This window comes from Arachis ipaensis, chromosome B9 (assembly GCF_059453495.1).
Source record: "Arachis ipaensis isolate K30076 ecotype BB chromosome B9, ASM5945349v1, whole genome shotgun sequence".
Taxonomy (NCBI): Eukaryota; Viridiplantae; Streptophyta; class Magnoliopsida; order Fabales; family Fabaceae; genus Arachis; species Arachis ipaensis.
The window spans coordinates 155,805,472-155,832,243 of NC_142444.1; the positions used below are offsets into that span (position 1 = coordinate 155,805,472).

Here is a 26,772-nt window from a genome sequence, read left to right on the forward strand (position 1 = left end):
TTATAAATGCTAGATTAACTTTGGTCCATGTCACCAAGATTTGTCTAAATTTTATGTAGTTGTCGAAAACCTAACGCAATCTAATTCATATACCTACCTACTCGAACATGGATTCCGAAGCCCGGCATCTGTCAAAGCATAAAAAGCCAGATGTACACCCCCATGCACGAATTGTGCAGGAAATCACACACATACACACACACATAACACATTTAAAATAAAGAATAAGAAAAATAAATTCTAAAAAGCAAACTGCCTTTGGCAATAATAATAACCAGTGCTCCAGTCCTTTTAAAATTTAATGTAAAATAATAATAAATAAATTAAGCTGATAAATATTTTATTTTTTAACCAAAAATTTGGAATTCAAATATTAAGAATAAAAAAATATTTTTTTATGGATATATGAAAAATATTTTTAAAACAAAAAATAAAATAGTGCACCAAATTTCTCCTGATCATCCCCTTCCCCTTTACATATAGTAGCATAAAGAGAAAAGAAAACATATAACATTGCCAACAACTAACACCTATACAACATAGGTTAAGTAAAATAAAACAAGAACAAAACCTAAAAGTAAGACCGAGAGACAAGATTACGAGAGTCACAGTAAACAGAATTTAGGGTACCATATTTATGCCGCTTGGTCATCTGTATAACTGTTTGATGTCTAAAAGAACACCTTGTTTCCAAATCTCAGTATACCTGTCCAAAATACAGTTGAACACAACATATGTTTGAATTAAAAACACAAGACTGAAATTCTTGTTTTTCACGCCAAGGGGTGTTGTATTGAGTATAAATTGTTAAACCTTGATTTTATTTTTATTTTTTTTTGAGGAAAGATGATCAACATGCCAATAAGTGATAAGATAGAAGTCATGTACAAATACAAGCAACAAAACCAGTAAGACTAAATACTTATACCTAGTTCCGTTAGCATCGATGCAAAGAAACTGGCCATGACGCCAACCATCTTTGAAATTCCCAAAGAAGGCATCACCAGACTTACTGTAGAACCTCCCCTCACCATTGGCCTTTCCCTTCCAAAAGTTTGCAAACCACCGATCACCAGTGTGAAAATAAAACCAACCCTGGATAATAAATAAACAACAATTACCATCCAGTACAACTTCATCGAAACACCATCAAAGATTGGTGTGTAATCAAGTACTATGATTCCCCCATACACTTTATAGCAGTTGAAATCAAGATAAATTGCCATACAAGATCGACATGATAGATTGCTACTGGTTCTAGAAATGATAAGTTGGATCAAATCATTTTCTATATTACGCTGTAACTATTGCTAAAACTCACACAATCTCTTATCTAACATGCTAATCACTTTCGTCATCTTTAGCTTCAACAAATCATCATTGGAAAGTATACATCAAAATCTAACGAACCTTGCCGTGCATGACATCATCCCTCCATGTTCCTTGAAACATGTCTCCGTTTTTGAAATAGAAGGTACCTGGCCCTGATCTCTTACCATGGCGCCATGAACCATCATATATACTTCCATCTCCAAGAATAAGACGCCCCTGAATGTAAATTTTAATATAGTTGTTCTCCCAGCATGCAGTGAGGAGGAAAAAAAAAACAGAAAACTTAAAATTCCAGAGTCTAGCTAGACAAATGATTTGGAAGAAACTCAGAACTCACCTTTCCTTCAGGAAGACCTCCTTGGCATCGTCCCTTGTATCTTCCTCCCCTGTATTGCATTTCCACAACAGGATTCCACTTTTTTGACAAGTCCCGTTCTGCCTCCTGTGTATAAAATATAGTCACCCTAAATTCCTTATTATTTGAGATTAGAATAAATTGAGAAAGCATACAAGAGAATAATGAAAATCTTAAATAATTAGATGGCTGCAATGTAAAAGTTAAAACCCAATAGAATTATACTTTCAAAAGGAGAATTTAGTTTTTGTTCTGGAATTTGGTATTCTATGGGGTTTGAAGTTGCCTTGCACTAAATCAATTCCATAGGTAGCAAGGTCTTGGGGGTTATTTCTTTTCCAAAGTTATATTGTAGTCCAAAGTACGGAATGCTCTTCTAAGTCAAACAATAACTAGGAGCTTGAACTGAAGGATCTAGATCCTACACATTATAGATAATATAAGGAAAAATTGAACTTCCTTTTTAATCTAAAGCCAAATTCAGGTGATAGCCATGTGAAATTAATATTCAAGTAAAATTAGAAATATTCTCAAATGAAGCTTTAATATTTCTGCAAGTAGTGAGCAAATCTCCACTCAAGCCTAATTTTAAATAGTAGAAGGAGAATAAGGCACGTTAAATTTTGAGCTAATGCCCAAAGAACATTTTTTGCAACAAAAACTTACTAGAAGGACCACTGTAATGAAGAAGGATAAAATAGGCTCCTCAAACAAATCAACAAATCAAAATAAAACCTGAACAATGATAATCATATAAAGGAACCCTCCAAGAAAGTACACAATGCCATCAGAGGGTAGAAAATGACAATTGCATGATGAATGTTAAATTTTATAGAGAAATATCTCTTGTTAAATTGTCAACTACAGAATTTATACCTTGACTCATGAAATATTGACTAATTACAGAACATTCATCAAATTTATTTTCAGGAATACATAAATGAATGAGTCATCAACAAATTTCACAGCCATTAAGCATCATTACCAGCATAGAAGCAGCTCGATCAGATAGTACTCCATGCTTCTTTGGTTTATTAGCATCTTTTCCCTTCAAAAGTGAAGATGCCAATCCCTTTACTGCTTCCAAACTTGCATCAGTCACTACATTCCAAGAAGGGATTCCCTCATTTATTGTTGATACATTTACTTCATTGACAGATTCCGGTTCCTTCTGTTCTGTCATGAATGAGACTTTTAAACAATCTTTCAAATCTTCTGAAGGCCTCACACCTACAGGAAGGTGGAATATGCTTAGATTATCTATCATATGTGTTGCATCAGCTACCCGTTCTTGGGCCCACTCCCTTGCCACTTCATATCCAGGACCCAGATTCCAGTTTTCAAGTTGCTCCCTTTGAAAAGCATAGTCATCTAATACAACTCAATTTGAAATTAAACAAAAGAACAACAGAAAAAGAAATTATTCAACAATGGTTCAACAGCAATGATACAAGGTAGTCAAAATTTCAGTGTCTCAAAATTACCACCTTCAATAATAGAGTCATAAGGGACAGAATTCTGGGCTATAGAGTCAAACATATCTTCTTTCTCAGAAAACCTAATACAGTTCAGAAGCCAACATCGAGAAGGTGAAAAGCAAAATTACTTTGTTTAAAAAATTAGAAACGATTTTCCTTTTCATTTGGGGGAGCCTAAGATAGAGAGAAAACCTTGAAGTAGCCAACTTGGAGCTGCTGCTGCTCACTCTTGGCTCCAACTGTTCATTGTGATTATTAAAACTGCCATCTACAAAATGCGCAGCATTCTTATTTGGCTCCTCATCCCTTTCATAAGACTCCATCACTTTCTGAGGAGTTACTGCACACTCTTTCCCTGTGTGAACTTGTTGCTGATTATGCGTCCCCCAAAAGCTAAAAAGACGAGGAAAATGCAGGGCCAGTCTGGATAGTATACCAACACTCTGGACAGATTGTTTCACGTTTGAACTGCTATTTACAATTACAAAACAGGAAACTCAACATGTTGATGAAATGAGAAACAATAAAAACACTGAAAAAAGGATATCACCATCAAGCATCCGTGTCAAGTTACTCACCCAAGTGCAAGGACAGTTGTTATCCATAAGTTGGGCTCAACATTTGGCTCATAGATTGTGGATACTAATATGTCCCCCGTATATGCTGTAGTTTGACGGAATGTACGCAGAAAGGCTGCTATATCGCTATGATTAATGGGCACTGAACTAGCAAGAATGCAGATAACAATGCTAGTTGGATCCTGAACAAAATAGTGATTGTATTAAGTTAAGATGGTAGACAAGAACGAATCAGAATAATACTAGAACTGTGAACTCCTAAGTTTAAAATAAATATTTAAAGGAAACCATGCTATGCTGAACAGATGACAGGCAAATCATTCTGGAAACGAAACAGCAGTGTTTAATGAAAGAACCAATGCAAGTTAAATACTTTTAAATTGTTATTAACTATGAAAACATTGTACCTATTATGCATGACTATGAAAAAATTGGAGATACCTTTAAACGAACACCAAGGAAAGGACACTCTAATGTAGACTGCAATATTGAGGTTTTGATGTTATATGCAGCTCCAAATCCAATCCCTGCTTCTTTATAGTTTGCCAATATCTGTAAATAGTAGCATTTGTTATACAAAGGAATGGGGAGAAAATATTTGGGAACACAAAACATAGATAAAAACAAGGGTGTCAAGTAACTTTGATGGGGACAAAAGGTCAAACATTACCAGAGAAAAATGTTAGAAACTTACTTTATTAACTTCTGAAGTGCTGGCTTCAGTCACACCATCCTGCAATCTATCTACAAGTTTTCTATGCATCTCCTGCAAAGCTATTCACGTGTTATCTTATAGTTATTTTGTATAACCAAACAACCCGAAATATACTAAAAAAAAAACTTACAGATTTTAATACATATATGGCCTTAATAGCCAACAAAACTGCATTATTTGCAGTCTTCATGGCCTCATCTAGAGTCAACAAGTCTTTTTGAAGCAGTGCATCAATATCAATTTCTGTGGAAAAAATCAACAAAAATGAGCACCTGCTCAGGATTATCATGTGAAAATATCATACACCAGTAGCATGAACAGTTGCTGCATATTTCTTTTAATGGTAAAAGTATTTCCAGAAATTTTTATAATAAAATCTTTATGCATTAGTCTTTCTTTTGTCATAGTTTTATTCTTCCAATTTGATCAATGGAGCCTCACCTATAATTAAATCCGCGCTCTCCTTAAGCTTCCCCATCAAATCCTTCACCTGAGAGTTTGACTCAAATAAATCACATCAAGAATTCTATTGCAATCATAGAACGAAAACTATATAAGACGTCTAATAACATTCACTGGCATTATCATAATTTATCAGATATAGAGCCAATGGAAATTTTATCACATTGTAGGTGAAAATGAAAAAATGTTTGAAAGGGATAATATGATTGAGGACCTATATATTTATTCAAAGGCAGTCAGAGCACATAAGGTACCTCATCCTGTCGTCTTAACCCTTCAAAGCTAAAAGGCCTCAAAACTATAGCAACTGCTAACCCATTTCTGGACCTCAGAGTTTCAAAAATATCAACTGCAACAGTAAGGTCCAATCCATATCCTGCACTAGCCACCTAAGAAAGCACAATGAGAAGGGGGGGAGGGTTGACATTAGATTACACAAAATTCAACATGGAATAATGTCTTATGATCCCATAAATTATGCAACTGTGCTAGGAGTGCAACCACAAGCAATGTAAATCAGCTTTATCGTGTAAATTGCAGTAAAAATTTCCTTTTAATAAGATAAACATATTTATTATAAAGTGACATATAACAAATTCAAGCGTCTCAGTTGACTTATGTGCACTTCACATAATCTGAATGGGACAAACTAGTTCACTGAAATATTTTGGTAACTTTGTTGAAGCAAGGTACAAGAGTTTTAAGGAAAGGAATGTACAAACAAGGACAACAGTCTTTGAGCATGTCTTCATAAATACTGGAGCTTTGACAACTGTTGGAGAAAATTCTGCAAAAGTAACCAAAACAAATGTAGTTCAGTGGCTTTTAACAATGGAGAAAACACTGAGGTATGTATGAATATCCGAACTGTAATTCATTCATGTCATCCCTCCCCTTCAATTTTTTTTTCTTTTAACTAAACATTATTTAATTGTATGGTCTGTCTTCTAATTTGAAGTTTAGGCTTCAACTTTGATAGTAAATGAATAATATGAGAAGGAAAAAATCAAGAAGGATGTTACTGTAATGGGACATTTTATTTCCAGAAACACCAAAAATGAAAGAATTCCCAATATAATTTTTCTATATTAAACTAGACAACTAAGAAGTATTGGATAAAAAAAGTACCACAGTAAAATTAAGTCAAAAGAAAACCTTATTCCATTCATATACTTTCTTTATTAAACTAGACAAATAAGAACTAGTTGATCCAAAAAGTATCACAGTAAAATTAAGTCAACAGAACAACCTTCTTCCCTTGATCTACGCTGTAATTGAGCCTCGTGTGATTCTTTCATTAAGATATTCCTGCAAAACATTTAGAACTTAAGGCAATTCAAAATGGAATTAAAAATCAATTCCAGAAGAAATTATTTTATTATTCCAAATGTAGGAGATAATTTAACAATGTAAAACTAGCTATAATCTCTAGCACACTCTGAAGTGATGTTCTAGTTAAAATCTAGCACAGGGAAAGTAGGAAACCATTAACAGCGTTTGTCCATACTTTTCTTTTAGATCAGATCTTAACTGCTGAGAGTATTAGTCTTAAGAATATAGGATTGCTCGTGTTTATGCTAATGAAGAGAAAATAACCATACGAAGAACAGTTATCTCTTTCAATTCTGGCAAAAGCATACGAGCGAAACTATCAGATAACTTTTAACTGTGAATTGCTGTCGTTGTATGCTAGAAAGTCATTACGACCTTAGACGAAAGTAACAACTAAAAAAAAAACACAATGATTTTGCTAATTTTTCCAGTTCTGAGAATCTATTAGAACAATTATTCTCCGAGAACGAAACTAGGATCTAAAGTCAGAGTCCTCGACTCAGCAAACAACAATCAAATTCTCTGAGCATCAAATTCTCGAACGCTATCAAGTGAAAACAACACGTATTCTCGTAAACCAAAACAGTATTCAAATTTCGAATTCACCGTAATCGTCACAAGAGAAAATTACGAAAGAATAAAATCTCTGAGCGGAGACTAGAAGATTACCAAAACCGCAGCGACGACAACTGAAACTGCGATCTCAAGCAGAAATCGATAACCGCGTCCTTCCGACTGCCAATGCCGATGACTTCGATGAACTCAGGTTTAGCTTCTCCGCTCTCGGTTCCGCCATAACCGTTCGACGACGAAGCATTCTCCAAGCACAACCTGATGCGAACAAACGGTTTCGAATTTCGATTCCAGCGAAGGCCATAGTCGCGGCGACGAAGAAAAAAAGAGCACCGGCAACAAACTTGTTTCGAAGAGAAAGGGAAAATCGAAGGATTGGTAACTGCTCTGAACGTCGGGAATGCAGAAAGCTCCATTTATTTATACTAAGGGATTAAGCGAAGGGTCGAGTACAGTATTGTAGAGAAGATAGGGCTTCCGTCCATTTAGTGCGTAAAGCTGAGCTGAGCTAATAAGCTAAGCTATTCTATGTTTCTTCTGTGCTGTACTGTACTTTGTGGATATGTAGAAATGCGCTCATTTCTTTGTTGAGCTGAGCGCTTCAAATCATACCAAAGCGAAAATCACGCGAGGAGTGTTGGTGGCGAAAGGAGGACCACTGAAGTCTGTATGTTTTCCCTAATTTTTTTTCTCAAATTAAATTTTGGCCTTTTCTTCCTATAGTTGAGTTTTATTTTGATTAAGGTAAATTACAAAATTATCTACCTCTTAAAAAAGAAAGAAATAAAAAATTATATAATTTGAATCATGACAAATTATATACTTAAATAAAATGGATTTCAAAATTAACCATTTTACAAATATTACAAATGAATAATTTTGAATTTTATTTTATTTAAATATGCAATTTGTCCCTAAATTTCTCCTAATTTTTCTTATATATGTAAATAGAAAATAAATAATAGATATATACGGCAAAAAATTTTGGATATGGAAGTAGGAGGAGTGTTATAAGTAAGTTAAACCCCAAAGTGGTCCCTGAGATTCATAAAATGCACTAATTTAGTCCCTAACTTCCCAATTGCACTAATTAAGTCCTCCCGATTGAAAAAATGCATCAACGTGGTCCCCCTCATATTTTCCGGTCATATTCCTTGCCGGCGGGAGTGACGTGGCGAATGAGTGCCACGCTGGAGTGTCTAACGGTTGGTTGATGTGGCAAATGAAAGTTTATGCACCAATTTGGTCCATGATCCCTTTTTAAATCCTAACTCAGAAGTAGCTCAGCACATCTTCTTCTATGCGATCAACCACAAGGAGGCCAAGTCAGAGTAGAGGCACGCGAGTAACAGAGCGGTGTGGGTGTGAAAAACGTCCTGTGCTCTGATGGTTTGGAACGGAAACCCACCCAAATAAGCCATTCTTTGGATGCCTGAATTACAACGTGAATGTTTGCTGAAGATTTGTTGTTGACTATTTTGATGGTAACTGTTAAATTTCATGTTCACATAGTAGTGGAAGAAGATGGTGTGGGTTCTTTCGATGTGCAGACATTGTAGAAGATGATAAAGAAATTTTGGAAGACACTGCTGCATACAACAATGAAGAAGTGAGCGTCAGTCTTGCTTTGAGGATTGGCAATTTAGAGGCTGAGTTAAAGACCCAGAAATATATGATACAAATGTTAGGATTACTGTTTTTTTTTTTCTCTGTTAGTTGTTGTTTTAGTTGTGATAGTAAAAATGTAAGAACTGTGTTTGAAAGCATTTGTTAATGAATGTAGGGGAACTGTTAGCTTATTGGTGTGTTATTTGTAGATAGATTTTACAAAAATAGAATCTAAATTGAATGAACAGAAGAGGTAAATTGATAATAGTAGTTGTAGATTATAAACAAGACATTGTCAATGTAACACAGTATCAATTGACCACATAAGGATAAACAAACTGAAACAACTACCTTCGAGCATAAACTCTGTTAAACTATTTACTACCAGAAAATCAAAATAAACCATACAGCCTAGCTAAGAGCCATTTCTTTAGAGAAATAACAAAAAACCCAAAATATCAACTAATGCCCAAATTCCATATATATTCTTAAATCAGCTGCTAGAACATCCAAAATCAAGGGTTTTTCTTCATTGGTGCCTTGAACTGTGGTGTTGGAACAAACTTCATAAACCTTGCCAACCTTGAAGATGTGTCTGCACTTGCTCCTTGCATGGGATCGACAGAAGTAGTTACTAGTTGTGGTGAGGTCCTCTGTTTGGTTGGTAATTTAGGCGGCCTTGTTGTTGTTGGTGGTAGTGTCTGCGTAAAGTGTAATAATTTGTATGAGTTAGTGTGAAAAGGGGAGTTAAATCTAGGAAGTAAACAACAAAATATTTTAGGAGAAGTTTTCATCTCCTCCGAGTGCCACGAGTTGGCACCATCAGATTCTGCACCCGGGTCAAGAGCATCATACATCAATCCGTCTCCTGGACTTCCTAAAAAACGAAGGTCCACCTCTACATCAGATAAGTCTGCCACAATTGCATCATCATCTTGCATAATAGTGTCTTTATACATCTTTTCCTTTTCTTTGGTCATGGCTGAGGCCTTTTGAACCTTCTTGACCTCTTTCTTAATTGGTTGTGTAACTAACTCATCATCACTACTAGAGCTGGCCTCCTGCACAGGGACATAAGAGTCATCCTCTAAACTCTCTTCATCACTGCTTGATCTGGTTGCAGTTAAATCTACATAAAAAGTTTGCTTCCCTTTGTTAGCACTCCACTGTCCCCTTCCCTGATATCTTGTGATTCTTTTAGGTGGGTTAAATTTGGCCTTGGTTTTTGAAGTAAACTTGGGCTTGGGCTTTGGTTGAGTTTTCTTGGACTTCTGGTTCTGCTTGAATTTTTTATTCTGCTTGACAGTTGGGGTTGTATTGGGCTTTGTAGTGGGTTTTGGGTTGGGTATATGATGGAGTTTGGGGTTCTCATGATCAGCCATGGACTTGGTGTCATCATGGATAGGTCTTGTGGTGGAGGTGTTAGCAGGAACTGCGATTGCAGTTGGACTGTTTGGAATGGGATTGGAGTAGGAGGAACTGGGTCAGGATCACATTTGTCATGTGTCATTTCATTTAAGGTATCCTCCGGGGTGTTCTTCTTGTTTAAGTCACCACCAGGCTCCTCTTATGGAATATAATCCAGACACAGAATAGCTTCTTTCCCCTCCATCAGTTTAGGTGTCGAAACTCCATGTTCGAAATAAACATCGACTACTTCATCATTCCTCTGTGCATGGAAGCACATCTCCCTTAATTCATCATCAGTGGTAAGAGCTCTCAATCCAACCTCCAAGCTCCTCTCCGGAACCAGCCACTAGCACTCAACTACCTTGTCATATCCCAACTCCTTGAAATAGTTCCTGACGAAGAAGACATCAAGTGTATCCTCATCTAAATCACCTAAGCAAGCTCTATTGTCAGGTGAGTAAACCAACTTTCCATCAATATTCTTCTTAAACGTTCCACCATGATGGAATATTATATCCAGCAACTTCTCCATCTGTATTGAAAAAAATATACAACATTTTTACTAAAATATAAAATCAGAACAACAACAGATCATATTCTAAAATTTCTAACTAACAACTACTTCAGTCACTATGCCATTATAGAAATGCCTATATTTTCGGTTTGAAAACAGAGCATTCCGATAATCTCTACCTACACCACCCAATGCAAAAACCCTAGCTACTAACATAACATCCATGGTTTCTCATCAATCTACACCAGTTTCCCAAGTAAAATTCATAATGATGGATACCTTACCACTACGTAGAACAGAACAAAACTATCTAATATACTGCATGCCTACCTCTGTCACATGGGATTTCACGCAAAATCTTTGCTCCTTTCTTCACTGATCTTCAACTCGGGAAAGATGGTTAAGGGACACAGACCCTCATCCATCTGTGCCAACTTGCGTTGGTCGTTACGAAGCTTACTATTTAATACTTTTGGTGATACTAATGCTTTTATTTTTTGGTAGTGCCATGGGCTGAAAACCCGACCCGCACCTAGAAGAGAACCGGTTACAAACACAAGTACACAACACTATAATTTCCTAACCCACTATCATAATAAGTAATAATAACAAGACTCTTCTGGGTTTATAAAGATGTTTAGACGCAAACTGGGTTTGGTTGGAGCAGCAATCGGACCAGTTTTGATGTATCTTTGCAGCAGGGAGTCTCATTCTATTTGTTCTTCCTCGCAGAACGTATTGAAGTGCCATATTGCCACTTTGTTATTCTCCTTTCAATCTTTTTTGGTGGGTAAATTTATCAAGAATGTACCAAAGTGGATGACTTAAGGAGAGAAATCAGGGAGAGCAAAAAGCATCTCCTTCGAATGAATTCAATATTTCAACACTCTTCTTCACCGCCGCGTTCAACTGCCGCCATTACCACCCTTCTTAAGGCCTGCAAGACCATTCATCACCTCTACCAAGTCCACGCCTCCATCATCCAACGAGGCTTAGAGCAAGATCACCTCATCATCTCCCGCTTCATTTCCCTTTCCGCCTCCTTTGCCGCCACTGCTTCATATTACACCGCCGTCTTCGACCGCGTCCTTGGTCCTTCCCCTTTCCTCTGGAACTCCCTCATTGGAGCCCACACCAAAGGAAGTTACTTTTTCGACACCCTCTCTGCTTTTATTCGCATGAAGGCACATAGGTCTCTTCCCGATAGGTACACTTACTCTTCTGTGATTAAGGCCTGTTCAAGCATGTGCAGATCCTGGGAAGGAAAATTGCTCCATGGCTCGGCGTTGAGGTGTGGGGTTGAAGGTGATATGTTTGTTGGAACCTGTCTGGTCGATATGTATGGGAAATGTGGAAAGATTGGTGACGCTCGCAAGGTGTTTGATGGAATGTCCGAGAAGAATGTAGTTTCATGGACTGCTATGGTGGTTGGCTATGTGAAGGTTGGGGATATGGTGGAGGCAAGGAGGCTGTTTGATGAAATGCCGCAGAGGAATGTGGCATCATGGAATGCGATGATATGGGGTTTTGTGAAGGTGGGGGATTTGGGCAATGCTAGGGTAGAGCTTGATGCTATGCCAGAAAAGAGTGTTGTTTCTTTCACGATCATGATTGATGGCTATGCAAAGGCTGGTGACATGGCTATCTCAAGGTTCTTGTTCGACCAAGCTCCGGAAAAGGATATTGTTGCATGGTCTACTTTGATATCAGGGTATGTACAGAATGGTCAACCTAACAGGGCCTTGAGAGTATTTCTTGAGATGGAATCAATGAATGTGAAACCTGATGAATTCATATTGGTTAGCTTGATGTCGGCTTCTTCTCAGTTGGGTAATTTAGAACTGGCTCGATGGGTTGATTCTTATGTAAACAAGAGCTCTATTGATATGAAACAGGACCACGTGATTGCAGCGCTTCTGGATATGAATGCTAAATGTGGAAACATGGAAAGGGCATTAAAATTATTTGAAGAAACGCCTAACCGTGATCTAGTCTCATATTGTTCGATGATACAAGGGTTGTCAATTCATGGATTTGAGGAAGATGCACTGAAGTTCTTTAACAGGATGGTGAAGGATGGGCTAACTCCGGATGAGGTGGCCTTCAAAATCATTCTAACAGCTTGTAGTCATGCTGGACTTGTTGATGAGGGCTGGAACTACTTCCGCTCCATGAAGGAAAAGTACTGCGTTAGTCCTTCACCTGATCACTATGCATGTATGGTTGACCTTCTAAGTCGATCAGGGAATTTACGGGATGCTTATGAGCTTATAAAAGTAATGCCGGTGGAGCCTCATGCTGCTGCCTGGGGTGCACTTCTTGCGGCATGTAAAGCATATGGTGATTCAGAGTTAGGAGAGATTGCTGCTAATCAACTTTTTGAGATTGAGCCTCAAAATGCTGCTAACTATGTGCTGTTGTCTAACATCTATGCAGCAGCAGATCGATGGATAGATGTCTCCCTTGTAAGAACGAAGATGAGGAACAGTAGGGTGCGGAAGGTACCTGGTTGCAGTCAGTTTAATCCAGACTTGGGCTCTTTGGCCTTTTAAGCTTCCAAAATTGCATATACGAAGCTGTCAATAAGAAAATTTTGGTTGCATAACGTAAGAGGTTATGCAATTTTTTCAGTTGATCTGGGAGCTTAGTGGTTGCTCCATTGTTGTTAAATTGAAATAGCATTGACAGGATTGAAGTTATCATCTGTATAAAGATATTTTTACATGAATAATTATTTATGAAAATATTTAATAAAAAGAGGTGATTATTCATGTAAAATGATAATTAAGATCTCAACATGTATTACTTTAAATAATTTAGTCAAATATATTAATTTATTTAATTATTTTCGACTATTTTTTCACACACACTTTCGCGTGATAGTTAACGTGTATTATGAATTAACACAAAGCATAAACTTTTGCATATATAGCTAAGCTGCTAAACATCGTGTAAGCTTGGAGTATGATATTGAAAGACCAAGAATAAGTTCTGATAAAGGTCATGGCTGATCCAACCTCACTTGCTCCTCAAAAGGGTCAATCCTCTTCTTCTGATCAGTGAGTTTATCTCTCTCAATACTACTGTTATTATTAATTCAATCATTTCAATGTGATAATAAAGTCTAGTTATGTGTTTCTAGTGCTAGCTTTATTCATAAAATAGGAAATGGACTTCTGATAGCAATAATTCTTTGATCTAGCTGTGAAATGTTGTGGTGTTTATAATAGGAGTTTAGAAATCAAGATAATAAAGAGAAAAATTGACATGCATAATATATGTTACAGTTATGATTTGAAGTGAGGAACTTGAACTTGTAATCTATTGTTCTGATACGTAGTTGATTGGTGCAGGAAAAGTGAAAAGAAAGATTACAAGTTCAAGTTCCTCACTTTAAATCTAAATTGTAAATGTTATGCTTAACAATTCTAAATTGTTTTCTGTGTTTTTTCAGGTTGATCTTGAAAGAGTTGCAAGGGACACTCATGGTTATCTAGGAGCAGACCTTGAATAAGAGATTTTGTTCTGCATTGTATAAGAGAGAAGATGGATGTGATTGACTTGGAGGATGAATCGAGTGATATTGAGATTTTCAATTCTATGGTTGTCACCAATGAGCACTTCCAAACTGCTTTGACTTCTTCAAACCCATCTGTGTTGCGTGCAACAGTGAGTTCCCTTGCTGAATTCTCAACCTGAATGATTCTAAGCATGATTAATCTTTTTTGATTGCATAAACTTTGGAAAAGAAAGACACTACTCTTGCAAATATATACAATGCATTTAGCATATTAATGTCTTATCCTTTGTATTTATTAAGTTCTGTTATTATTTCAGTTACAAAATTGAATGAAAATGTTCTGTTATTATTATGTTGACCTTTAATTTGGCAATTGTTTACATGAACCATGATGGAGGTTCCAAATGTTTCCTATGATGATGATATTGGAGGTCTAGAGAAATGTTAAAAGGGAGCTTCAAGAGGTGTGAAAATTCGAAACTTTGATTTCATATTCCGAATCTTAAATGTGTTGTATATTAGGTATGTTTTCAACAATTTATTAATATAAAAGATTTATTTTACTGTTTATAGACGGTTCAATACCCAGTGGAACATGCTGAGAAGTTTGAGAAATTCGGCATGTCACCTTCCAAAGGTGTTCTTTTCGTTGGCCCTCCGGGCTGCGGCAAAACTCTGTTTGCAAAAGCAATTGCAAATGAATTCCAGGCCAACTTCATAAGTGTCAGGGACCTGCATTGCTTCTGCAGTTGGCCTAGCATTCCAAAATTCACACGGTCCAAAATTCATAAATGGACCGAGTCATTTGTTGTCCTGGAAAAAAAGAAGTCTCAGCTAAAAAGGGTTGAAAGATTTTAGAAATGATTTTGCTTTGTTAATTAATGGTTGGAGATCATAGAAATGATCTGAAAAAACCAACAAAAAATTTCAAACAGTCCAAAATTGAAGCATGGATTAAGTTGTTTGTTGAAAGGGAAAAAGAAAGATCATAGCCAGTCAAATGGATTGGGAGATCATACATTGCTTTTTTAGTAAAATGGGTTGGATGGTCATACAAATTAGAAATTATTTGAAAAAACCAACAAAAATTTTCAAATAGTTCAAAATTCAGATATGGTCTGGGTCATTTCTTATCCTGAAAAAAAAAATGCTAGTCATTCCTCATTTGACAAGATGTTGATGTCTTTCTTGCTCAGTTCCTATGCCGATACTGAATTTTTGTTTATTATCCCTTTTTTCTGGTTCACGTGTTCTCGTAATTGGTTAGTGAAAGCTGTTAATACTATCTTATAATTGAAATTTCTTTGGTTTGTGAAAGTTGTCCTAAATTCCCTCATTCTCTAACCACATTGAATTTGTTGGTCAATCAAATGAATAGTTTGGACAGCTTTCTCTTCCACGAGTGTTTTAAATTTTGAAATTATTTCTTTTATCCCAGTTTAGACTTTAGTGTAAGATGTGAGTGTGTGTGCGTGCGTGCATGTTTTATTCTTTAATACTTTCTAAATGATGAATATTATTTTTCAAAATTTGTACTGATTTTTCATCTGTTCAAGTAATTCGTTTGTAGTTTCTTTGTCCAAGGTTAGGTCTGGTTAAGTTTGTAATGGGAATGGGTATTTTTCGTTACAGGAAGAAGAAAGTAATATATGGCTATTTAAAATTGTCAGACTCTTAATTCCATTTTCGAAAAAAGTTTCTTTAGTGTAGCATTCCCAGGGATCCAATTGTGATATACGAGCATTGTTCATGATTTGGAATTGGTCTGTTCATCCTTTGTGTAAACCTAGGTTATTTCGAAATGTAGATGTTGAACCTCCCAAATTGAAATCAATTATGGATGTGTGTCATATATTAGGGGTAGATGACTCAAAGGCAAAGCCTAGATGCTTGGGTAGCGTGTGTAGCTTGCAGTTCTAGATGCCTAACTCCTTTTACTTTAGTGGTTTTCCTGTGTTTGTAAGACAAACTTGTGCACGGCTTTTTTATTTATATACGCATGGAAAAAACATTATTCCTATAATGCGCATACCTCAAAAGTGTTTCTGAAATGCGCATGGTCATTTCATGCCAAGCATTCACGAAATGGAATTAAGCCTCAATTTTAAAGAAGGTGCACACCAAATGATTGAGGAGTACTGTACGCAATACTCCTCACCTATTTCGTGTGCACCTCCCTTAAAATGGAGACTAATTCCATTTCGTGAATGCTTGGCATGAAATGGCCATGCGCATTTCAAAAACACTTTTGACGCATGTGCATTATGGAAAATAATATTTTTTCTATGCGTACATAAATAAAAAAATCTCTTCATGTTTTTGGTCATCGGTAATAGTTGATCTCTTAATTTTAAAAGTTCCTAAATTTGCTTATTGAATAAAGTACTGGTTCTGTAGTCCAAAAGAATTCAGCCATATCAAGGTCATCATTTATTCATTTTTAGCTTCTAGGACATCAAATGCATGCTGCCATTTTTCTGGATCTGATTATTATGGAAAAATGTATTTATATTGCTGAAGAGATGTATTTTTTAAGGGTTTGATTCCATTTTTACATGCTTATTATTTAGCAATAAATGTAAATCAAATAAATAAATAATATATCAAAGAAATTGATCTATTATGAACCAGTTTGTGAGCTTAACAAACTAAACATCCAAATTCTTTTTCAGAGGAACTTAATTCAAACTCTTTAATAAGAGTTAATACTTAAATTGACCCCTGAAATTTGATCCCGACTCAATTTAGCCCTTAAGGTTTCAATTGACTCTAATTGTACCCTAAAATTTTGACCTGTGCCTCAATTTGGCCCTTACGTCATTTTCCATCACCGGAAAGCTGACCTGGCAATTTTGGATGACACCTGGCACTCTCAAAACGACATCGTTCTACTCTTGGCGCCGAAAATATTTAGAAACGACGTCGTTTCACATAAGAAAGGGGTTAAATGAAAACCTAAACATTAACCACTTCAAAAGTGAAACCCCAATTGACCCTTCTCCTTCCTCCTCCTCCCCTCGTATACGTTCCCGTCAGTGAAGAACCATGGGTGTCGTTGTAACGGAGGTTTGAAGCTTTTCTTACTTGTTTCGCCCCCCATTGTGAAGATTAATTACCTGAGAGTTACCATCTCTTCAAAAACAGGTTAGTAACAAAATCGTTGCTCTCAACATACCATGCTTTGTTTTTTTCAAAATATTGGTTGTGAGTTGTTTTTCATTTTTTTCACTCTACTTCATTAGTGAAACTCTGGGTGAATGTAGTTGATTATGGTTGTTGATGATGATAGAGTTCTTGTGTGTTAGGGTTTAATTTTTTTGCATGTATGTGACTATGATCAACTGAATTTTTCAGTTTGAGCAGTCATTGATTTTTCATATTCTATTTTAAAATGACAATTTTACTCCTTCATAACCCATTTTAATTTAATTGTGGATGGGCTAATTTCTTATAAAAATAAAGTATTTCATAACAATTTTAGTAAAGACTAATAACTAATAAGTGCTAGAACACTCAAGTGTTTCTTACCGTAGACAGACACAAATTAAATATTGAGCCATTTTAAGGTTTTCATATAGTGTTTATATTAAACCATTCTTCTACCTTAGCCCATGACAACAACAAAGAAGTCTCACAGCCCACAAATTCAGCCCAACAGAATATATAAATTCAATTATAATTTTAGTCTTTATTATCTTTATCTTATCTTTAGCTGTTCTTATCTTCTTATCTTATCTTTATTTGTTTTTATCTTTTATAGGACAATGCTCTATATATATTTAGTCACTTCAGTACAATTCAATCAATCAACAATCAATAAAAGTTCTTTTCTTTGCTTTTCTTACTCTTTCACAATTTTATTATGGTATCAGAGCTCTTCTTGAGCTCTGCTGATATCCATGGATAAACCAACCGATTCAGATCCTAAAACTCCTTCAACTCCCCCGCCTACCATAAATAATCAACCTTCCAATTTAACTCAAGATACAACCAATCCCTATTATATTCATCCAAGCGAAAATCCTACCTCAGTCTTGGTTACCCCTGTTCTCACAGGAAACAATTACCATTCATGGAATAGATCTTTCACTATGGTTATTATTTCCAAAAATATGGATTTCTTACTAGTTCTATCTCCTCTCCTCTACCTGGGGATCCTCTTTTCTCGGCTTGGGAACGTTGCAACAACTTGGTCTTATCTTGGTTATTCCATTCTTTGTCCCCTTCTATAACTCAAAGTGTCTTCTATTTTGCCACTGCCTCCTCTGTCTGGACCGATTTGAAAGAACGATTTGCTCAGAGTGATCTTCTCCGAATTGCTGAGTTATAAGAAGAAATCTATGCACTTAAGCAGGGCACTCTGTCTGTCACCGAGTTCCACACATCACTAAAGTCTCTTTGGGAGGAACTCGACAGTTCTCGCCCTCTCCCGGTCTGTTCATGTCCAGCAACATCTCACATATCACAAGATTTTATAATTCGCTTTCTTAAGGGATTGGATGAACGGTTTTCAGTGGTGCGATCTCAAATACTTCTCCTAGACCAATTAACTCCAGCAACCAGAGTTTTTGCATTGGTCATCCAACATGAACAACAGCTACAAGTTACCGCTGGGATTCTAGACGATCCACGTTCCATCACTGCCGCCGTCGATTCGCGGCACCCCTCACAAGGTCGCGGTCGTGGTCGCTTTTCCTCCGGCAAGGGTCGCGGTGGTTTTCCCTCCAGCGCGGGACGTGGTGGTTCCTCTAAGTTCTGTACGCATTGCGGTTGTAGTGGCCACACGATTGAAGTCTGTTATTCAAAACACGGGTTCCCACAAGGGCATCCACGTCACTCTGGTAGTCCACATCACTCTGTTGCTGTCGCCGCCGCCACTCCTTCAATCGCCCTTCCAGTGTATGATGAGAGGGCAGCCCTAGGTCATGTTGAAGGGCATACCCATCAGCTGAATCCAAACCCAATTTTGGACCTCTCACTAGCCCAACAACAAGCTCTCATAGCACTTCTCAAAAAGACCGAGTCTCCCTCTTTAGAATATAGAGATAATGGTTCATCAAATCAAAATGGGTTTTTGCCTAATCCGAGTACTCATTATCTTTGTTCTTCAAACACATTTTCTATTTTAAATAATTTTTCCAACAAAAATACCTTTTTAAATTTTTGGATTATTGATTCTGGTGCCACAGACTATATTGCATCAAACTTATCTTGGTTTATTTCATATTACAAAATCTCTCCCATTATCATTCACTTACCAAATAACACTAAAGTCACTGCTTCCTATAAGGGTGTTGTGCAATTTTCTTCATCTTTAATCCTTCATGATGTTCTTTATCTACCTTACTTTAATTTTAACATTATTTCCATATCCAAAATTACTTCCAATCTTCAATGTCAACTCACTTTTTCATCTTCTTCTTGCACTTTACAGACCAACACTTTGAGGACGATTGGCTTTGGTAGAATGAGAGAAGGCTTGTATGTTGTTGAAAATACTCTCACTCACACTCCATCAACTTCACATTCCATTCATACTATCAAAACAAAATCAACCATTACACCATCTGAGCTATGGCATTTTCGTTTGGGTCATATTTCTGAACAACGACTTAATTATTTACATAAGCAATTTCCTTTTATTTCTATGCATTATGATAAAACTTGTGATATTTGTCATTTTTCTAAATAGAAGAAACTTTCATTTTCTCAAAGCTTTAATAAAGCTAATGCAATTTTTGATTTATTATGTTTTGACATTTGGGGCCCGTTTCTACAAAATTCTATTCATAATCATAAATATTTCTTAACTGTCGTTGATGATTTTAGTCGCTTTACATGGGCTATTTTATTAAAATCAAAAGGAGAAGTGCAAAATCATGTAAAGAATTTTATTACTTTAGTTGAAACACAATTCAACTCTAAAGTCAAAACTGTCCGTTCCGATAATGGACCAGAATTTATTTTACATGATTTTTATGCTTCCAAGGGAATTATTCATCAACGTAGTTGTGTTGAAACCCCTCAACAAAATGGACGGGTAGAACGCAAGCATCAACATATTTTAAATATAGCTCGTGCTCTTATGTTTCAATCTAATTTACCATTATCTTTTTGGTCTTATGCTGTTAAACATGCCGTTTATTTGCTTAATAGAGTTCCATCCTCTGCAATTAATTTTCAAACACCATTTGAGATTTTATTTAATCATCCACCAAATTATCATGACCTTAGAGTTTTTGGTTGTTTATGTTTTGTGTCTACCCTAATGACAAATAGATCAAAATTTGATCCAAGAGCCAAAATGGGTGTTTTCATTGGTTTTCAAAATGGTTTTAAAGGATATATCATTTATCTTTTGGATGACAAAAGAATTGAAATTTCTCGAAATGTTGTATTTGATGAATTAGTCTTTCCTTTGGTTCACACAAATGACCTAATTTCTCTCTCCAACCCAAATTCTGAACCAAACAATTTTTCTATCAACACACATAACCCAAAAATACCAACCCTTCCAGTTGAACCCTCACCCATACCCATTGACCCAACTCCATCTAATCCTTTATTCTCTCCAACAACCTCTCCTTCTTCCTCACTATCGTGTCCTAACCAACTTGAATCCATAACAACCGAATCTCTTTTGAGGCCCACACCCTCCTCTTCTTCTGCACTAGACACTAGTCCACCATCACCTCCTCATCCCCTGTCACCTTCCTCACCACCTGAGCAACCCCATCTTCGTCATTCTGATCGACCTCACCGACCTCCAGCATATCTCTCTAATTACTTGTGCAATTCGTCTCTCACCTTTACCAATCAATCTCTCTCAAAGTGCAGGTATCATTTATCTTCAGTCATGTCTTTTTCTTCTCTTTCATCTTCACATAAAAGGTTTCTATTATCTCTACATTCTGACGTTGAGCCAAAGTTCTTTAAAGATGCCAATCAACATCCCAATTGGCGTAGTGCTATGAAAGATGAGCTGGATGCTCTTGAGTTGAACAAAACTTGGCGTCTTGTTGATTGTCCTGCAGGTGTTAAGCCGGTTGGCTGTAAATGGGTTTATCGCATCAAACGCAAGCCTGATGATTCAGTTGATCGATATAAGGCTCGCCTTGTGGCCAAAGGATTCACCTAGACTGAAGGTGTTGATTTCTTGGAAACCTTCTCTCCTGTTGTCAAGCCTGCCACCATTAGATTAGTTTTGGCATTGGCCTCTATGAAGCATTGGCCCATACATCAGTTAGATGTCAATAATGCTTTCTTACATGGGGATCTTTCTGAAGATGTTTACATGACTTTGCCACCCGGGTTCACATCTCCTCGCCCAAATCAATGCTGCAAGTTACTAAAGTCATTATATGGTCTACGACAATCTAGTCGTATGTGGTATGACAAACTTTTTCATCTTTTGCTATCCCATGGATATCAGCAGACTTTATCTGATTATAGTCTATTTGTTAAATTTACTGGTGCTCAAATTTGTATACTTCTAGTCTATGTTGATGACATCGTTCTCACCAGCGATTCTATTTCTGAACTTGCTTCCATTAAGTCTATTTTGCACCAGCACTTCCGAATTAAAGATTTGGGCCCTTTAAAATATTTTTTGGGTATTGAAGTAGCTCAATCAGCAAAGGGAATTTGCTTATCTCAGAGAAAATATTGTCTTGATCTTTTGGAGGATTCTGGTTTATTAGGTGCTAAACCTACCTCTGTTCCAATGGATAGTTCCACAAGATTATATCAAGACAAAAGTCCCTTGCTATCTGACCCTTCTGTGTATCGCCGTTTGGTTGGGCGTCTTATCTACCTTACCACTACTCGACCAGACATCATGTATGCCACTCAACAATTAAGTCAATTTATGGCAACTCCTACTGAATCTCATCTTCAAGCTGCCAAACATGTGTTACGATATCTAAAAACTAGCCCTGACAAAGGAATTTTTTTTTCAAGAGAATCAGAAATTCAGCTTCTCGGCTTCAGTGACTCTGATTAGGCCGGATGTCCTGACACTCGGCGATCTTTAACAGGCTATTGTTTCTTCTTAGGCAACTCTTTAGTCTCTTGGAAGACCAAGAAACAAACCACCGTTGCCCGCTCATCCACTGAAGCAGAATATCGTGCACTTGCCAACACAACTTGTGAACTTCAATGGATAATAAATCTGTTACAATTTTTACGTATCTCTCCTATCCGCCCACCAGTTTTATATTGTGATAATCAAAGTGCTCTTCATATTGCTGCTAATCCAGTTTTTCATGAACGGACCAAACATTTAGAGGTCGATTGTCACTTGGTTCGACAAAAAGCTCAAGCTGGAGTGATGAAACTTCTCCCCATTCCTTCTTCTGGGCAATTAGCTGACATCTTCACAAAGCCTTTGTCTCCTCAACCCTTCCATCTTAATCTCAATAAGCTTGGAGTTCTCGATATCTTTCATCCTCCAGCTTGCGGGGGCATATTAAACCATTCTTCTACCTTAGCCCATGACAACAACAAAGAAGTCTCACAGCCCACAAATTCAGCCCAACAGAATACATAAATTCAATTATAATTTTAGTCTTTATTATCTTTATCTTATCTTTAGTTGTTCTTATCTTCTTATCTTATCTTTATTTGCTTTTATTTTTTATAGGACAATGCTCTATATATATTTAGTCACTTCAGTACAATTCAATCAATCAACAATCAATAAAAGTTCTTTTCTTTGCTTTTCCTACTCTTTCACAATTTTATTAGTTTATACAGCATGCATTGATTTAGAGATCGAACATGAATAATTTCCTTGTTTATGTTTTCTTTATTTTTCTTTATTTCTTTCCGTTCTTTTTACTTCAAGTACAAGAATGAAACTTCTGCCTCACTATGGAATCTGTTATAAACGAAATTCTTTAATATCTGTCCAGTGTTTTTCGATTGAAATTACATATTTTTTTTATTGGAACAACCATGGTTAGAATAATTGTATTATTCCTTCAATAATTTAAAAGAATAATCTTATTCTTTTATGTTTCTCTAATAGTATAACTGTACAACTATATATATTTAGACAATTGTATTACTATAGCAACTCTTTAGTTTAGTGCTTATGAATTTTCTAATACTTGGTAATAACAAAACAAGAAAGCCTGTTATTGCTGTAAGGTTGTTTTTTTAGGCTACTCGATATACAGTAACATTGTTAAATTTTCTGATGCATTTAGTGGTCATGAAAATATTATTGGTAAGCTGAAAAAATGGAGAACAATTTTCTGAAGTTGGGGACTATTACTCATACTTTAATTTTCCACTTATACTTGATTTGTTGAGTCCAAATTGTAACAATGTATCTGACTCTTGGTATATGGATCTGTTCTCGCTAATTGATGAGTTGGAAAAGAAAAAAGTTCTAAGGCTGGAGAAACTACAGATCCAGCAAATGCTACTACTTGGTTATATATTGATTGGTTTTATTTATTGGGTTGTATTCAGGGATGAATCCAGAAATAGTATCATGGGGGGCCAATAATATATATAATATTAAAAAATTATGCAAAAAATTATATAATGTAAAATGCATTACAAAAATATACTGATAGAGAATATATTTTAAAGTACAAAAAATATATATGTACTTTTTATTAACGAAGTGGTCGATTCCTCATTTCATAAAATTTATCGATAATAGAATTTGTGTCAAATTTTTCTACAATTTTCTTTTCAATATAATTAAAAGACAATTAGCAAGAAATTTATCTTTTATTTTGTTTCTGAATTATTCTTCTCAATATTCATAGCTGAAAAAGAACTCTCAGTTGTAGTAGTTAAAACAGAGAAAATTAATACCAAATGAATCAAGAAGGACGCTCACAAGAAGAAAAAAATCTACTTTATGGGAATTGAAAAATTTTATTTAATTAAAAAATATTAGTAATAATATCTTTTCATATTTTTTTAATATTGTTACTTACTTTTTAGATATTAGAAATCATTAATATTTAGGTTAGACTGAATTTTTATTTATATTAGACTAAATACTAAATAAATTTAAAAAAAAATTAAATCATACTTAATAACTTATTACTATTAATCTTTTTTTAAAAAAGTTGGGGGTCGAGACCTCCACTCGCCCCCCCTAAGTTGTATTGGTCACTAATTCTATTAACAATTTCACTAGGTCCCTCCATCAGACCCACCTCCACCTCCACCTCCACCTCTACAATAGGTGACAAAGCCCGACAAACTGCAATCTAAGAGGAAAATAACTTTCAAGGTAGACCCAAAGCAAGGAGCAAGTTCCAGGACATCTGCACGCTTGGCAGAGTTTATGAAATTCGTCCCCACCCCGGACTTCAAACCACCAACAACAAAATAGAAAACAATTTGCAATGTTGACTAGAAGTTGTGTAGAACATATTTTGTAGAGAACATTTGATCAAACTATGCTCTTTTGATATTTTGATACTCTATTATATAGAGTAATCTGTTTTGGTTTAGGATATTTTGAAACTATATTATCTAGGATATTTAAAGTATGATATAGATACTGCTATTGCTAATGCTGTGATATTGACAATGATTAATGACTATGATATTTTGTATTCAATGTTTTCACAAATAAACTATACACTTAAATTTATTCACTAATGGAAGTACATATTACATATATAGTTATTAGAACCAGCTCCTGATCTTGTCTTTATATACAGACTCACAACCACTTGACCAATTTGATCAAACTATGCTCTTTTGATACTTATTTGGTCATAAGTTATACCTCCTCTTTCATATAATCTTAGTTTTAAAGAATTTTTACAGGATATATCATTATCAAGAGAACATAAGATTTCATTTCTATTTTGTCATCAAATACATAACAATGCTTCATTCACATAAACTGATATCACAGTTACATATATTTCATCCCACCTAATCCATAAGCTACAATCACAAATCCAAAAATAATAACAAACACAGACAACATAATATTTCACATTTTTAATATTCTAATTTTAGCTTCAACTGCACTAATTTTCTATCCCAGAGATATTTTTCAATGGTCTTCACTAACTGAACTTTCATTTCTGCCAACTATGACTTCTTCTTCTTCAACATCTGCCCATTTAAAAAAGCCGCACCATCTCTTATCGGTAGTCTACAACACCAAAAATCTAAAAAAAATTGAGAAGAAGAACAACTACAAAACCAACAGGAATTTGAGAAATAAGATACACAATCAACTTGCAACAATTCAACCAACTCATATTATAGTTAGGACATCCATAAAATGGTCTTTTTGGATTGGAATCTGTCCCAGACCACCGAAGAATAGGACGCAACCCACAACTGCACCAATGCGGAACATTCCCACCTGGTGTGCGTTCTTCACCCAGCCACCATGTGAACGAGCTCTACTAGAGCTACCTGAGCCTTGGCTGCTGCTCTCCAACATTCTTCTCAACTCTTGGAGACACTCTTGCAATTTGGGAAAATTAGGGCTGCTAGGTTTTATTTGAAATTTTTAGGTGTTAAATTGATGCCTTCAAATATTTCGTCACGTCATCTAACTGTTATGGTGCCAGGTGTCAACCAAAATTGCTAGGTCAGCTTTCTGGTGACGGAAGACGACGTAAGGGCCAAATTGAAGCACGGGTCATAATTTCAGGATACAATTAGAGTCAATTAAAATTTTGAGGGCTAAATTGAGTCAGGGTCAAATTTCAGGGACCAATTTGAGTATTAACTCTTTGTAATAATAAGCAAGGCAAAAGCCACTCCACACATTTTTAATGAGTGGGGCAGCCTGAGTGGTTCACTGGTGGCTCTGCTTCTTTTAAGCATATGTTTACATATTTGACAAAAAGAAAATAATTTATTAATCTTTGTTATTGCTCATCAATGTTGAGTCTGTTAGCACTCTGAATTATGGATCTCCATTGCTTTAGAAAGTTTTTCGCAATTTATATGGTATTGTGTTGAGAACTGTGTAGCACCTTAAAAAAAGAAAAAGAAAAAAAATCTGCCCTTCGTAGCACTTTTAATGCTTTAGAAAGTTCTGCACAATTTCTCTGAAAATTATAATGTACTCCATGTTGATAATTAAGGGAGGTTTGCTCCTGCGATGTTTTATCCCTGTTCCTTGGGAAATGGAACAACTGATATCTTAGGCGGCTGGTGTTTAGAGTGGAATAAGTTGCATTCATAATAAGCATTCCAATGTGCATGAATGCATGATAGCAAGAGTCGTCAGGTCAAAATGTTGAGCAGAAGATGTGGCTTTGGCATTAGCTTTGAAAGATTCAGTTGTTTGCAATTTTGCAGCGCTACATGCATGCTTTCTCATTTTAATTGCATGTACTTTAGGAGTTTAAAGCCCCTACAGCAGATTTGATCCTGGAAGTATGTTCTCTAAATGAGTATAAGATATTGCTATAGTTTGGTATATCAGCAACCCTGCACAGATTCTTGGAATATTATTCTTCCTGAGTTGCTGCTTGTATAGTTGGTAAGAAAAGTGAATAAATTTGTGCTTTTCACTTGGTAGGAATGTTGAATATGTTTATATGATCTAAGTTTATATTCCCTGCTTATTGTAAAATCATATGCTAAGTTGTCCAGAAATCTTCTATTATTGTTGCCTCGGATGGTTAGTTTGCCTATTTCTAGCTATTTGTTGACCAATGCTGGCTGTAGTTATTTGTCTCGAATGACCTTCTGAAGCCGAAACATGTATTGCAGGCTTTGGAGCTCTCTTTGGCTTCAATTTAAACCTGAACATATTGCTGCTGGAGCTGCATATCTTGCGGCAAGTTTCTCAACATGGATCTTGTGCTGATCGGAACATCTGGCAAGAGTTCCAGACAACACCATCCATTCTTCAAGGTAACCTCATTCCACATCCTTTTTTAAT

At 35.9% G+C, this 26,772-nt stretch overlaps 2 protein-coding genes across 9 annotated transcripts in view; one reads left to right on the forward strand and one right to left on the reverse strand.

Moving 5' to 3' along the window:
- Positions 1-373: 373 nt before the first annotated feature.
- On the reverse strand, positions 374-7,505 carry ARC3 (GTP binding protein). 4 transcript variants are annotated; one of them, XR_015899434.1, is made up of 16 exons: positions 6,922-7,447; positions 6,170-6,228; positions 5,643-5,707; positions 5,175-5,309; positions 4,900-4,948; positions 4,589-4,701; positions 4,438-4,509; positions 4,185-4,295; positions 3,744-3,925; positions 3,358-3,633; positions 3,175-3,245; positions 2,673-3,058; positions 1,670-1,796; positions 1,411-1,548; positions 929-1,095; positions 374-706 (listed from the first exon to the last, which is right to left on the reverse strand). XR_015899434.1 is itself a non-coding variant. In XM_088498447.1 (16 exons), exons 1-16 carry the CDS (start codon positions 7,239-7,241, stop codon positions 649-651), a joined length of 2,307 nt encoding a protein of 768 aa, XP_088354573.1. In that variant the 5' UTR covers positions 7,242-7,505; the 3' UTR covers positions 374-648. The 4 variants fall into 4 exon arrangements, 2 of the variants coding, with proteins under 2 accessions (XP_088354573.1, XP_016175666.2); XR_015899433.1 differs by having other exon boundaries at positions 3,358-3,636; XM_088498447.1 differs by having other exon boundaries at positions 1,670-1,774; positions 6,922-7,505.
- A 3,451-nt stretch (positions 7,506-10,956) lies between these two features.
- The window catches only part of LOC107618839 (putative pentatricopeptide repeat-containing protein At5g37570), a 32,072-nt gene continuing 16,256 nt past the window's right edge, over positions 10,957-26,772 (forward strand). Inside the window, exons 1-5 of one of the 5 annotated variants that reach the window (XM_088500457.1) lie at positions 11,082-12,858; positions 13,290-13,416; positions 13,812-14,026; positions 14,275-14,341; positions 14,451-14,861. In XM_088500457.1, the coding sequence (XP_088356583.1) occupies positions 11,224-12,858; positions 13,290-13,301 (1,647 nt within the window). In that variant the 5' untranslated portion in view covers positions 11,082-11,223 and the 3' untranslated portion in view covers positions 13,302-13,416; positions 13,812-14,026; positions 14,275-14,341; positions 14,451-14,861. The other 4 variants (XM_021110998.2, XM_021110995.2, XM_088500458.1 and 1 more) reach the window with 4 other exon arrangements.